Source organism: Puntigrus tetrazona, chromosome 14 (assembly GCF_018831695.1).
Source record: "Puntigrus tetrazona isolate hp1 chromosome 14, ASM1883169v1, whole genome shotgun sequence".
NCBI lineage: Eukaryota > Metazoa > Chordata > Actinopteri > Cypriniformes > Cyprinidae > Puntigrus > Puntigrus tetrazona.
In genome coordinates this window covers 10,758,353-10,771,982 of record NC_056712.1, presented here as the reverse complement: position 1 = coordinate 10,771,982, position 13,630 = coordinate 10,758,353, and the positions used below count along the sequence as shown (strand labels likewise).

At 36.7% G+C, this 13,630-nt stretch overlaps 1 protein-coding gene across 1 annotated transcript in view; it reads right to left on the bottom strand.

Moving 5' to 3' along the window:
* ppp3cb (protein phosphatase 3, catalytic subunit, beta isozyme) overlaps positions 1-13,630 on the bottom strand; it is a 35,724-nt gene that overhangs the window by 14,115 nt on the left and 7,979 nt on the right. Inside the window, 1 exon segment of the mRNA XM_043256860.1 lies at positions 2,659-2,859. Coding sequence (XP_043112795.1) covers positions 2,659-2,859 — 201 coding nt within the window.

Here is a 13,630-nt window from a genome sequence, read left to right as displayed (position 1 = left end):
AAGAAAGATACTAAAACTTTTTTATTAAAACACTGATAATAACCAAAACAAAAACAATTTTCTTCTAAAATTAGCATTTTTATCGGGTTCCTTTATTCTTGTTAATCTATGTCTACTTAAATTGCATATGCAAAGGCCTAGTAAATAGTGAAATTAATGATCCTAAACACGGGAGCATGATAAAAAGGTTAATGTTGATGAACATTTCAGATAGCGCTTTTATCTGAACTCTTCATATGTAAACAGCAATTTTCATTTATAAAAATAATTGGTTTATTTTTTAGTACATAAGTACAAAATGGCTCTTGCAGTTATTCTGTGATACACAAAGTATGGTCATTTTGTCATCAGCACTGTAAGTGTCACGTCTTTTGGACTCTTTTGTTGTCGTTTTTGTCTTGTCATGTGCTCTGTGTGCCCTGCCTTCCCTTCCTGTTAACTGTATTATTGTCTTCAGCTGTGTCTAGTTAATTTAGTGATTGCGTTGTATATTTAAGTCCTGCGTGTTGGTATTCAGTTTGTCTGATCGTTGAGGTCCACACGTGGTTTATGATCTGCCTGTTTGTTTGTATATTAATATTTTGCCTGTTTATTTGACTTGTCGAGTGCTCCTTACGCTAAACCACCACGTGACCGTAAGATCTTGTCAGTGGCTATGATGATAAAATAGTTATAGCCGAAATCAGTTTGAAACCATCCAGTAAACATCATTAAGACGAGAACGAAAAAGCTGACTGAAATGTGCGTGTCTGAGAAAAAGAGAAAGAGCGTTGTTTTATATCTAATGAAGCCTTTTAATTGGAGCTATTCACATGTGAGTGTGCGTTCCCAGTGAGAGGTCAAAAGGCCAAAGGCCACGAGGTCTGAATAACTGAAAGCACACAAAGCTAACCATCTCTCTCTGTAATGAGTTCCAGGGAATTAAATCAGTTATCCAGCGAGCCATTAATGTTTAATGACTCCTGTGTGTGAAATTCACCAGGCCACCAGCTGATGAGGGTTCAGAAATGCATGCTGGGAGAGAGGGAGAGGTTCGGTCTCAGGTGTGAGGCCAGCGAGAGCAGGGAAAAGGCGCTCGTGTTCAGTTTTTATAGCTGAGGAGCAACATCTTTATCCTGTGTCAGACCCACTGCCTGCTCTGAATGAAGCTTTGACTCGTGGGAAATTAAGTTCACAAGGTGCAGTTCATTATATAACTTCTAACAATGTGATTTATTCCCTATATAACGTCTTCTCAGCCTGTTTCTTTTTTTTTTATTTATACATTTTTTACTTTATTAGAGTGAGAGCGATCATCTTTTTCTTATTCTTAAGTATGTAATTGCATGCATATTCATAACTTAAACTACCTGTTGTTGTCTCTATACATTTTACATTCATATTATAGTATATATATATATATTATCTGACACAAAATTCTAAATTATATATAAACGTAAATTCTGGTCGTCATAAAAAAACATTTGATAGACTACTATTTGAAGTTTGAGTTTGATAAGATTTTTGAATGTTTTTAAAAAAAAGTCTCTTATGCTCACCAAGTAAATAGAAAATACATTTTTATTATCAGTGTTGAAAACTGATTATTTAATGAATAGGAAGTTCAAAAGAACAGCATTTATTTAAAATCTTTTATGACATTATAATATATTTACTCTCATTTCTTAAAATAGTACGAACCTGAATGCTAGTGTAAACTTTACATTAAATATTGCAGATATTCATATTTGTACTAATGAATAAAATGTGTATTTTTAATTCATCATTATATTTCACAGACCTCTGCCAAATTTTCAGATAGCTCAACACAATGCATTCTAGGATTATCAGCTCAGTAGATTTAAAAAAAAAAAAAAAAAAAAAAAACTAGTAGAGCATTGAATATAATAACAAAACATCAAAGAATTATACTTGGATGCCTTATTTTGGACAATTTTAATGCAGTGTCGCACATTCTTTGCGGTGAAGGCAATCCCTGAATGCATTGTGTTCAGCTCAGAATAAATACAAGATGACATGAACTAGCAATTTATATTTAATTCAATAACAAATAATCAAAATGTACAATTTACACCCTGTTGTTGCGCAAATCGTGTTATTATCGCAATTAGAATATCAAGTTGCAAGCTTAGCAACATGCTAACGTCAAACTGTAGGCCTGCTGAAATCAATTATGAGTTGGGTCTCCTGTGTGGAGAGCTATTTGTGAGAGTTGCATTGAGTAGCTGCCTATGTAGTGATCCAAATACGTCACTTATGATGTTACATCTCAGTTAGGATGTAAAAACCCAGATTAAAATGTATTTGAGAACATAGTAGCTGCCTAACCTGGTTAAGAGCTGGTCCTTAGCTGGCACACTATCTGCCATGTTCTAAAAACCAGCTTGAAGGATCTCAACAGCCTAAATACTGCGTTTCAAGACGAGATTATTCCAATTTTATAATAATTAAGAACCAATAAATAAATAAATATTAGAATGATTACTGAAGGATCACATGAAAATTCAGCTATCACAGGAATAATTTACATTTTAAAATATATTGAAATTGTAATAATATCACTGTTTTTACTGTGTTTTTAAATGAATGAATGCAGCCTTGGCAAGCATATGTTAATAACTTCTGTGTTTTGTCGTCAGAGATGTCTGTATCAGTAACCTGTGACGGGGGCCTCTATGTCCAGCATGGTCTTCTCCTGGCGGAGGATGGCGGCCCCCTCGTTGATGATCCGGAGAGCGACGGGCTCCTCCACGCGGCCCTCTTTAGTGAGGTGAGCCTTCAGCAGGTCCACACGCGGTTTCCCCTCGCAGTCGAACACCTCTCGCATGCTTAACCTGTGGCTCAGCGGAAACGGCACCGCTGCGGAGAGACAGAGAAAAGGACTGAGCAAATGGTGTAGAAAACCAAAAGGGATGTTACATATTTCATAAAAACATCCACTGTATAGTGACGTATCCAGAATGCTGAGTGAGGCTGGAAGACATAAAACATACAGGATGAAACACCTCCAGATGAGAAACCAGACTCACCGTACATTTAAATCTCACACAATCAATGATAAAAAACAATTATTAAAAATATTCTACTATTGCTTCAAATGAAACAAAACAGGTTAAAATCCCACACAATTACACTGAAGGAAAGATCCGATCAGATTTAAAGAACAAAATATTTTTAATACTTGAGATATGCATCTTATTAAATGTTACACATTAAAACACACACTGACCAAAATGTCTAAACAGATTACTTATACACTAAAAAAAGGCTTTTAATTCACTATTCAATCAATCAATCTTTTTTTTCAAATTTAGAAAAAGTATTTTTAGAGCACTGTACATTTAAAAAACCTTTCGTCAACTAGCCAAAATATCACTATGCATATTTAAGTTGACTAAACCTGACATTTTTTAACACTATAATATATGACTGGTATTGTACCATAAAAAATACTAACTTCAATCTTAAACCGTGACTTCAAAATATGTGAAGAAAAATGCTCATAAGCAAATCCAAACACACAAATAATTATTTTATGCAGGTATTTACAGTTATTTTTCAAATAGACTCAGGTGTGTATCCTCTTCAGTTACTAAAAATAACAATGTCTAAAATTTAGCTCAGATATGCTGCAATGCTAAATATTTCTCATAAAATTCTTCCAGATTTTAAAAAAGACACAATTATTTTTAGGGAAATTTATAAAATCACACACAAACTTATCAATAAAAATAGAGAAAAGGTCAGGACAGTAATCTCAATAAAACAACAATGATATTGCCTTATTATAATTTCCACATTACATAATATACCAGAAACGATGGTGAAAGGGGAAAAAATAGATACACATAGAAAAAGACAAAAAGTCTGTAAAAAAGGTGAAATGAGAGCAAAACTGTGGCAAAGTGTTACCGGGCAACAGCAGCCAGAGGTTGGCATGCCACCAGTGAAGCGCATCACACACACACACACACACACACACACACACTGAGTCATAGCAGCCCACATGCTAACCCATTTCCACATCCAAAAAATGTGTTTTCAGAAACTTATTTTTCAAGCTTTCGAGCCACGCAGACCTGCTGCAGCAGCCAAAACAATAACTGTGAAGATGAATTCAGTCGGATAACATTTACATATTTCAGGGACAAAGGAATGGAGTCACTTCCACGATGCAAAACATCAGATCGTACAGAGAAAACTTTCATTGCCCAAATGTCGCTCTTTTGCTGCTCAGATGACTTCAGTGAGTTCTCAAGCATGTTAAGTTGTCAACTTTGCCTCAGGGGATTCTTCCTGAATTCCTTGCAAGCAATAAAACGAGACACAAATGAGACAGACGAAGGTTGAAAATATCCACCTTTTTCAATTGCCGCCATTTGTAAATTCTATGGGTCAAGCGTCTGGTCTCATCCATGTTCGGCTATTTTTAGCTGTACAAAACAGCTGCTTGATATTGAAAATTGGTGTGTCTAATCTTGTTATACAAGTTTTACCATTTCCTGCACATTGATATTCTTCTAGTTATTTACCTGTAGATTCTAATGAACAGGAAGCCTCACCTATGAGCTTACGTCCATGTTGAAGAAAAAGGTGGATACAGCAATAAAGCCATGTGATTACAAAGCATTACAAATGAGATATCATTTTTGGTTGCTTCTTGATGAGATAAACGGAGAGCAAATGGAGTGCTTTGCCTGATGCTTCTCAGATGCTTCTCCTGAGAAACCACACATCCCCTCTAGAGCTTCAGAAGAGATCTCAACAATGTCTCCATGAGCCAAGGTTTCAGTATGAACTCAAGGACCCATTAGATCCTGACTTTTTTGTGTTTAAGTGCCATAATCATACCAAACGCAGGAAATTTGAAGAAACAAACAGTAATTTTTTGGTATATAGAAGCTGGTGAAAACACAAGCTACTCAGATTTCGCTCCTGCCGTGACGTAGAAATCTTATTATAATATTACCACCCCTTAATCTGCAAGTTGTGTTCTCTTTCATATCTTATTGTGCTTAAGCTGTCAAAAATACACAGGTTTACACGAAAAACACCCATGAGCTACAAAAACAGTCATGTCAGTAAAGGGTAAACAGGAATAAAAAATGCACAATTACAGCTGTTTTCTGTTTGCATGCTTTAGACGTGTGCGTTCAGAAAACCGTATATCACACTTTAGAGCTGGGAAGTACAAATACTTTGTTACTGTACCTAAGTTGATTTTTCTGATATCTGTACTTTACTCTATTTATTACTCCTTCCTATTTACACAGATATCAGTATTTTCTACTTCTTACATTTTCAAACCAGGCTCGTTACCTTTTTAACTCTAGTTGATTACCATTTGATGATGAATCTATAATAAATCATAAATCGGTTAGTCTTGCCTGGCAATGTGATTCGGCTCATGCGTGCTTCGCGTCTCCGCCAATACGTTTCTTTCGGTTTCTATCAGAGTAAGCAATGCAAAATACTCGAGAATGCAGTGGATCAGAGAGGTAACTGTTCAGGACGTCTAGTGCAGGTTAGTTTCATCTGTAAACAGGTTGTAGTTTTGTGTCTGTTTACTTAGTTAGCTTAGGTAGCAACTCTTAGCAATAGCAGCCAGATGATTAATAATAGTCTACTGTAAACTAAACTAAATTACTATCATCCCTCAAAATACAAAAGGACATCATTATCATCTACTGTAAAGTTACAGTAGTAATTTAAAAGACAAATAAAACATTGCTGTATAATATGTTTAGAGGGAGCTGTAGCAAATAACAACAAAACAGTACTAGTTAACTCATGGTAACAACAAATTAACCATGCTTTTGTTACACTAACCATAGTCTAGAAAAACTATGGTAAAAAACTTTTAATGTAGTAAACCATGGTTAATTTTGGTAAGAGAAAAATATGACTCATGATAATGCAATAACATGCGCAGTATTAAGATTGTTCTTCAAAGATGTTATCAGGAGTGCAGAAGTTTAAACTAATTTAGTTTAAAAGGTTTGGTTTGGTCTAAAAATGATTTTACCACAATAGACCAGATAATTAAAAAGCTTTTTTTTGATAGAGTATCTGAGGAATGAGCTGTAAAGACACAGCCCTATTCTACAAAAAGGGGCAGGGAGCAACATCTCATTTGCATTTAAAGAGACATGCACAAAAACAGACTTTTTCTGCTTCCACTCAAAACAGGCATTTTCAAAATGATATAATAAATTATCTGGGTATTCTGATCTGAAACTTCACAGACACATTCTCGAGACACCTGAGACATATATTACATATTGTAAAAATGGGCATAACAGGTCTCCTTTAAGGGCTGTGAAAGGGCAACCTACAAATGTGACTTTCTCTGGGTTCACATCTGAACATGATTCTGCTCAAATAACCCTCAAAGGAAATATCAGAGAAGAAACTGATAAGCAGGAGAGTCTGCACCTCTCCGTTTATTCTCCATTTAATCACAACCCAGTCTAGGAAAAACATTTGAGATATCAAAGACATGTCATTTGTCATTCTCTTTCCTGCTGATAAGAACACTAAGACATTTTACTAGGCACAGTTTGTTAGGACAAGCTCTAAAATGAGTGCCCTGAGAATCTGGTCTGCTTTGTACATGATTTGTTATTATATGTGTTTACAGTATGAGTGTGTACGTGTCTTTATTTAGCAGTTTGGGTGTATTATTGAAGTGCAGTATGCTGCAGAGATAACTTACATAACACTGTCTCCTCAGGCAAATGCAGTGCACACTCACACACACACACACACACACACACAACTAGCCTTCGCTTGCACGTGATAAATGCACACAAACACAAGAAATATGCATGACTCGTGCAAAGCCAGACATGTGCATGCAATTATTTTGTGCATGCATTTGCACATATTTTTTTTTTAAAAAGACTGGACAATACTCAAAGGAAAATAAATCTCTTTAATGTCTCAATTGTTTCTCAATTGAAAACAGAGAGAGCAAATGAAGACTTTTATTGTTCTACTAAGAAAAAGACCCCGGTAATCTCATGTTTCCTATAAACGTTTCAGAGATTTTAATGTCTCAAACTGTGCTCAGATTTGCCAAGACACTAAAGTCTGCAATCAAAGGAGATTCAGTATCAACTCACATGATGTTTCTCTTCAGATGTTGCTGCTATCCTCAATAATGTAAACTCTGTAATCTTACTCCATGTCAACAACTGTCACATTTGTGTCTGTTTTACCTAAGTATAGGAAAAAATGATCATATGAGATCAAGCGAACTCTGAGCAACAACCTTTTTTTCTGGTAATCTAAAACACTTGCTGCACACCTTACACAGTACAGATATCTCCATACCTTCTTCTACTTCTGAGTAAGCACATACTGTGTCTGCTCTTTTTCTGAACATGAGTGAGATTATTGTCCTGGACACTGTCATAGAGCAACGGGCCTCACACACCCTCTCATGTCAATAAACACACATGTGGTGTATCTTTTCACAGGCATCTGAATGTAAATAAACATGTTAGATTATGAACCACAACAATGAAATGAAACTCCATGAATCATTGATCGGTGAGCGGAACGAACCCGCGCAAAACAATGTGAGCTAAATATAAACATGAATGTTGCAGAGAAGCAGCACAAGCTTAAACAATAAGCACACCAGTATAGCCACCGTATACCGTGTCTATGAACCTGTGAATATGTATATATGGATATGAATTAACATTTGTGGTATGCTTTTTTATTTAAACTCAAAACACAAAAATCAACCAATTTAGTGCTGTTTTGGCATCACGCCATCATGATGTACGGAATGAAAATGACTATTAATTTTATTAATGACTAATAATCCACTAAAGATTTTAAGTATTAACTTTAGGGTTATATTCAGTATTTTATTTTAAATGATCCAAAACAATACATTTTTTAAAGTACAAATGTTCCACGTAGTCCCTTAACTGAATAAATAAAGCTGGTCAATAAATGATAAAAATCTAAGATTAAAACACAATTTAAAGTGTGTAAATCTTCAATTTAGTGAAAAACATTCTGTTGTGCAGAATATAAAATGTATTACTATTTATTATTATTATTATTATTATTTTCTTTAGTTTTTTTTTTCTAAATAGTCATGCAGTGAAAAAAATAAATAAATAAATAAAAAAATAATAAAAAAAAAAATAAAATATATATATATATATATATATATATAATATTCCAACTAGAGCCTCTAAATAGTGAAAAATCAAGCAAAACAATAATAAAAAAAGATAAAAAAATAATTATAAAAATAAGCAAAATGCTTACTAAAATATGACACATATTTCATGTCAGTTACTTACACAGGCCTCCATATTTTTGCACATTGTGATCAGCAGTGCCAATATGGAGCTGCCATCTGCTCTGTGTCAACATTGGTGTTGACCTTTGACCTCTGGCATGGAAATTTAATATCAGCATTTCATGAATACTAGCTGTGCCTTTATTTTCTTCTCTCTGTCAAACTTCCTTCTAGCCCTTTCACAGCCTGCAAGCTCTCCGCATGTGTGTGCGCGTGTTATAGAGCAGGTCAAGGCAGGACAAGCAGCGGCAGTGTGAGGTCAGGATAACTGACCCACGTGTGAGAGCATGTGTGTATGTGTGTGTGTGACACCCTCCAGCTGCTGAGACAGATGCTGAGACTCCTTCTGCATCTACTAGAGACTGAAAAAAACAAGCAGCAGACCAAACACACACTCGCACAAACACTCTGATCCCTCTCTCTCACTCAAATGCACACATACAAATACACTCACAAAAGCCTCGAACGCATTCACAAACAAACAACAACAACAAAAAAAATTCTGACTGCTCACATCTAATTACTGACTGAAATGTTGCAGAATTTGGTATCTTGGCCCACCCAGATTTACTCACTTTCCTGTGTGACTCGCTTTCTTCCGTTGAAAAGAAAAAGGAGACATTTTGTTGAGCATTTATGCTGCTCTTTTCTATACAGTGAAAACACATAATCACGAGCGGGTGCAAAAAGCTTTTAAAAAGACAACAGGAAACAGATCATGTTGTTCAATTTGAGCTATTATCGGCTGGAGCTTATTTAAAAATGAATCTAACTATCTTGCAATTGTGAGAAAATCGAGATTAACAACACGTCTGTGTATGAATCTGTCCAACGGCGGACATATATAGTTAGTGCTTTATGAACAGTGCTACTTTCAGATACTTCAGGTTTTATGAGGAAGATGTATTCGTGTTTGCTGTACCACCATTTTTCATCCTGTCAGAAACAGCACAAATTCAATCTAAACCAAACTGAATCGAAACCAAAATGTATTTCATTAAATGCATAAAATGTATTTTTATCCTGCATCCTCTTTTTATCGGTATAGATAAAAGTGCTTTGATAATAACAGAAAATATACTGTTCTCAATTAAGATACAGAAAGTAGGCTATTTGGATTAGTATTGTGGTTGTGGTATATTAAATATATTTATATATAATGTAAATTACATGAATGTAATGTATATGCATTTATACGTACATGATAAATATACACAGTACCCTCATATATTATGAAAATATAAACATTTATTTTGAATGCGATTAATCACAATTAGTCACTTGACTGCACTAACCTGTGTTTATTAATATTTCAAATAAATGCTGTTCTTTTGTAGATACTGCTGAAATTTCAATGTTGCATCACAGGATTAAATGACGTTTTACAATACATTAATATTATGACATGTTATTTTAAATTGTAATGTTTTTATTGTATTTTCAATCAAGCAGCCTTGGTGAGCGAAGAGACATAAGATGTTTACTGTAAGAGGCCACTGTACTGCAGTTAAACTTGTTATTAAACTTGTTTTTTTTCAGCTAAAATTGTACTGAAATAACAAGTCAGTTGTTAACTCTGAGGAATGTGACAGTATATTGACAGAGACGACAGTGGCTCACACAGAGTATATGAACGAATGATCTGATTAGTCAGAGTGCTTAGGGATTGTCTCCATCAAGGTTGAGCACGAACCTTAAAGGCACAGTTCAAACTCAAAAATTAAAATTATGTCATCATTTACTCACGCTCAAGTCATTCCAAATTACATTCATCTGTGGAACACAAAGATACTTACCAAAATATACATATATTTTATACTATAGGCTGTTGAATGCTTGAATCTGATTGGCTGACAAATGTTCTAAGGTGTGCAACTCCTCACAAGCGAGGTAACAGCGGCGCTGTTAGTGAAGAAAATGAACTTAAAGCCACGATGCTGCATCACCACCTCGGGTGTGCATTATTTTTCCAATAATCCAACGGTCAGTCATCAGTTATTTGTTGCTTATACACTGTTGTTTAAATCCAATTTATTTAAGATGTTTACATTGGTAAACTAAAAGCTAAAACAAAGTTTTAAAATGAAAATGATCCTCGTCTACACTGGTGTTTTCATTACATTTCAGAAATGCAGATCTCCATCTACTACTCAACCGTGAACGCATGTCACATGACCCTTCATGCAGATACAACCGCAATGAGGCATCTACCTATAATTTGTATAGGTACAACAACGAGCATGATGTTAGTGTTTACATGTTTGTCGGGGATATGCGGGCAGCCACACAATTGTTTTCAAAAGTCTCTTTTTATCCATTTGTCCACAAGCGTAACCCTGGAGTTCTCAAACTAAAAAGCTGTCTGCGGTGTTTTCAAAAGTCTCAGTTTTTGAGTGTGGACCATGCAGAGCAGTGTCAATGAGTTATGCGGTTTAAACAGGGCCTCAAAGAACAAAGTATTTATTTATAGACTCGGGTCAAACTTGCATGCACCTAGCAATTTCTTTGTATTATATAACAAATCAATGGACAGCAGCCCCAACCACAATGTGGAGTAGTTTAGTTGATAATCCCTCTACTTTTAACTCCCTGCTATTTTTTCAGTCTCTTTTCTGTGTCCTCCTGCTCCCAGTAGTCGACCTCACCTTGACTCCCTCCTGTAAGATACGTTCCTCTCAGAGTAACACTTCCAAACGGCCGGCCCTCCCTCGCGCGTTCACAGGCGATGAAAAGGATTGTTCTGCGGATCCGTTGAGCCCGCTGGAGCCCCACCAGTGGTAACACAGATAATGGCCTAGAATCATACTTTGGGAAAGTAGGCCGTTGACAGGCTCGCGCTTGTTCCCGGACCCCAGAGGTACGAGGGGAGGGACTCATTCAGGTCACAGCTGTGCTAGAGCCTCTCTCGCTCTCTCTCTCTCTCTATCTCACTCTTTCAATCCCTCTCCTCGCTGACCGTTCACGCCTGCCCTCGCCCTGTCCTGACCCCTACTTACAGGAAGACACTCACAAAGGTTTGCCTCAGAGTCTGAACCCCTGCTTCAGAGGAGAAACTGTTGGTGCACTAGCACACTGATAAACACCACGAGCATGCTGTCTCTCAACAAACCAACTTCAAAGACTAGAGTTTCGTCGTAAAGATTCATGTTAGCTAAACATGATTACTTTTTTAAATATTTTAGGTTGAAACATACCGAGAAGTACATGACGCAAGGCAGCTTAAAAAAAATTAATCCAACATTTGAAGACTGTTGAAGACACTAATATATATGCTACAGCCCATTCTTGTGTGGAATAACAGACGAGCGCTGGATAGAAAATCAACCTTGTCATTTGAGAACCAACTGAGACAACCAACTGAGATGGAGACCCTTATTAACATCTCTACATGTTCCTGCAGAGGTCTTTTCTTTTTCGGCTGGCCTTAAATGAGTAAGCTACAAACTCTTTCTGGCCGCAGCAGCATCATGCACCATTTCAGAGATTTTTCATGCAGTCTCCTGTTGATGATTCTCCAGTAGAGGTATGAGCAATATCTGTTGAGTTGGCACAAAATACAGTGCTTTGCGGTGATTATACCGCGCACACCTGCATTAGAACCACTTCAAACCTCCTGTACCATTACACAGCTGTGTGAAATACTGTTTTATAAAACCGTCACGTACTCGGTTGGGATTATCAGCTCAGATTTTTTTGTTAGTTTTTGGTAGCTGAGTATAATAAATACAATAAGTTACTTTTTCAAATAGTCTTTTCAATATACAGTACCGTTTCAAGCAGTATTTCAAGGAATAAATGGTCATTTTGGACATATTGGCAGTAATAAGAAATGTTTCTTGATCAGAAATTTTAAAGTCAAATAAAACGTAAAACAGTTCTTTTTAAATAGTAATAACATTTCACAATAGTACTGTTATTACTTTATTTTTAACCAAATGTAGCCTTGGTGAACATACATTTTTACCTATCCCAAAATTTACTCACAATTGAAAACCTAAAACTTTTATTATCCACGAATGCAAGAAAATACTGAATGAATGAAAAGCGAACAGCCATTTTTTATACTTCTAGCACTAGCATAGTTTTTATGTTTTGCCTTTTGCACAGTAGCATTTTAGCCGGTTTAACAGATGCAAATTATTTATTGTCTTTGTTCTGAAGCGCACTGCATCCAAAAAGATTTTTCGATCTTGATTTTACCACATTTTCACATGTTCTATCAATTTTTTTAAAAATTACTTTTAAACCTTAATGATAAATTCAGACTTTGGGCTACTCGTTCGCAGGTACATGAGGTATGATTCAGGCACAGTAATTTCTGCAGAAGCAGAGTTTTCCTGTAACGAGGTCGTACTGAAGCCGTACTGGATTATTAGCGAACTCACTGTACAGTACAACCCTGCTGCTGCGGATGTTGTCAGTGGGAAGCTCACTTCTGGCTTAGGTGGGGGGGAAGTAGGACAAAGAATTTCAGAGATTTGTGTTGTCGAACAACAAACTTGTGCGATCTGTAGCGGCTGTAACTGCAGCAAGCGAGGACCATCAGACACCCACGGTGCCATTCCAGAAGCACTTCCAGTGTGCGAGCTGCAACATCCTGTAATTAAACTGCTGACAATCTGAAATACATCATCCTGTGATCACGCAACCATGGGACGGCTCTGTTTCAGCCCCTGAGACCCGGAACACACATTTTGCTGCGTGTCAGACAGAAGTGTTGTATTGTTACTACAGGCAAGCTTCAAAAATACAGCCGCCACGTCCTCTGACAATCCCAGAGTTCTGTATAGAGATGAGACAAAGAGAAAAAAACTGTACTGTCGGAATGAGAACGGAGAAAATTGACTGAAGGGGTAGATAAGAGGGAAAGTCGCGCCTGACCCAGATCGGGAGAAGGTAACAGCATCACGCGCCTTTGACGGAGGGATTTTTACAAGCGGCGTTTGATGTTGCACAATTAATGCATGCTTCACACATGAAGGGGCCATCTGCACGTGCACAAAAGCAGGGGGCGGGACTTTACGATGACAAACACACCGATGAACCAATCAGCAGAGTGAGCTGGGTTGACTGACAGGCCAGAAACGATGAGGTCATCCACTCAGGCAGCAGTAAATACAGGATAAAGATCCGTTCTACTGGATTTCTGGATCACAGAAGCGTTCCTGCTTTGGCGTGGCCTCATTAGGTCTCAGCTCTGCGCTATCCACTGTGTCCTCTGTGCTCCAAACTCACACCCAAAGTATTTATGTTAAAGAGGCTAAATTTAGTCTCACTCATTCTTTCTCTCTTCCACTCTTCTTC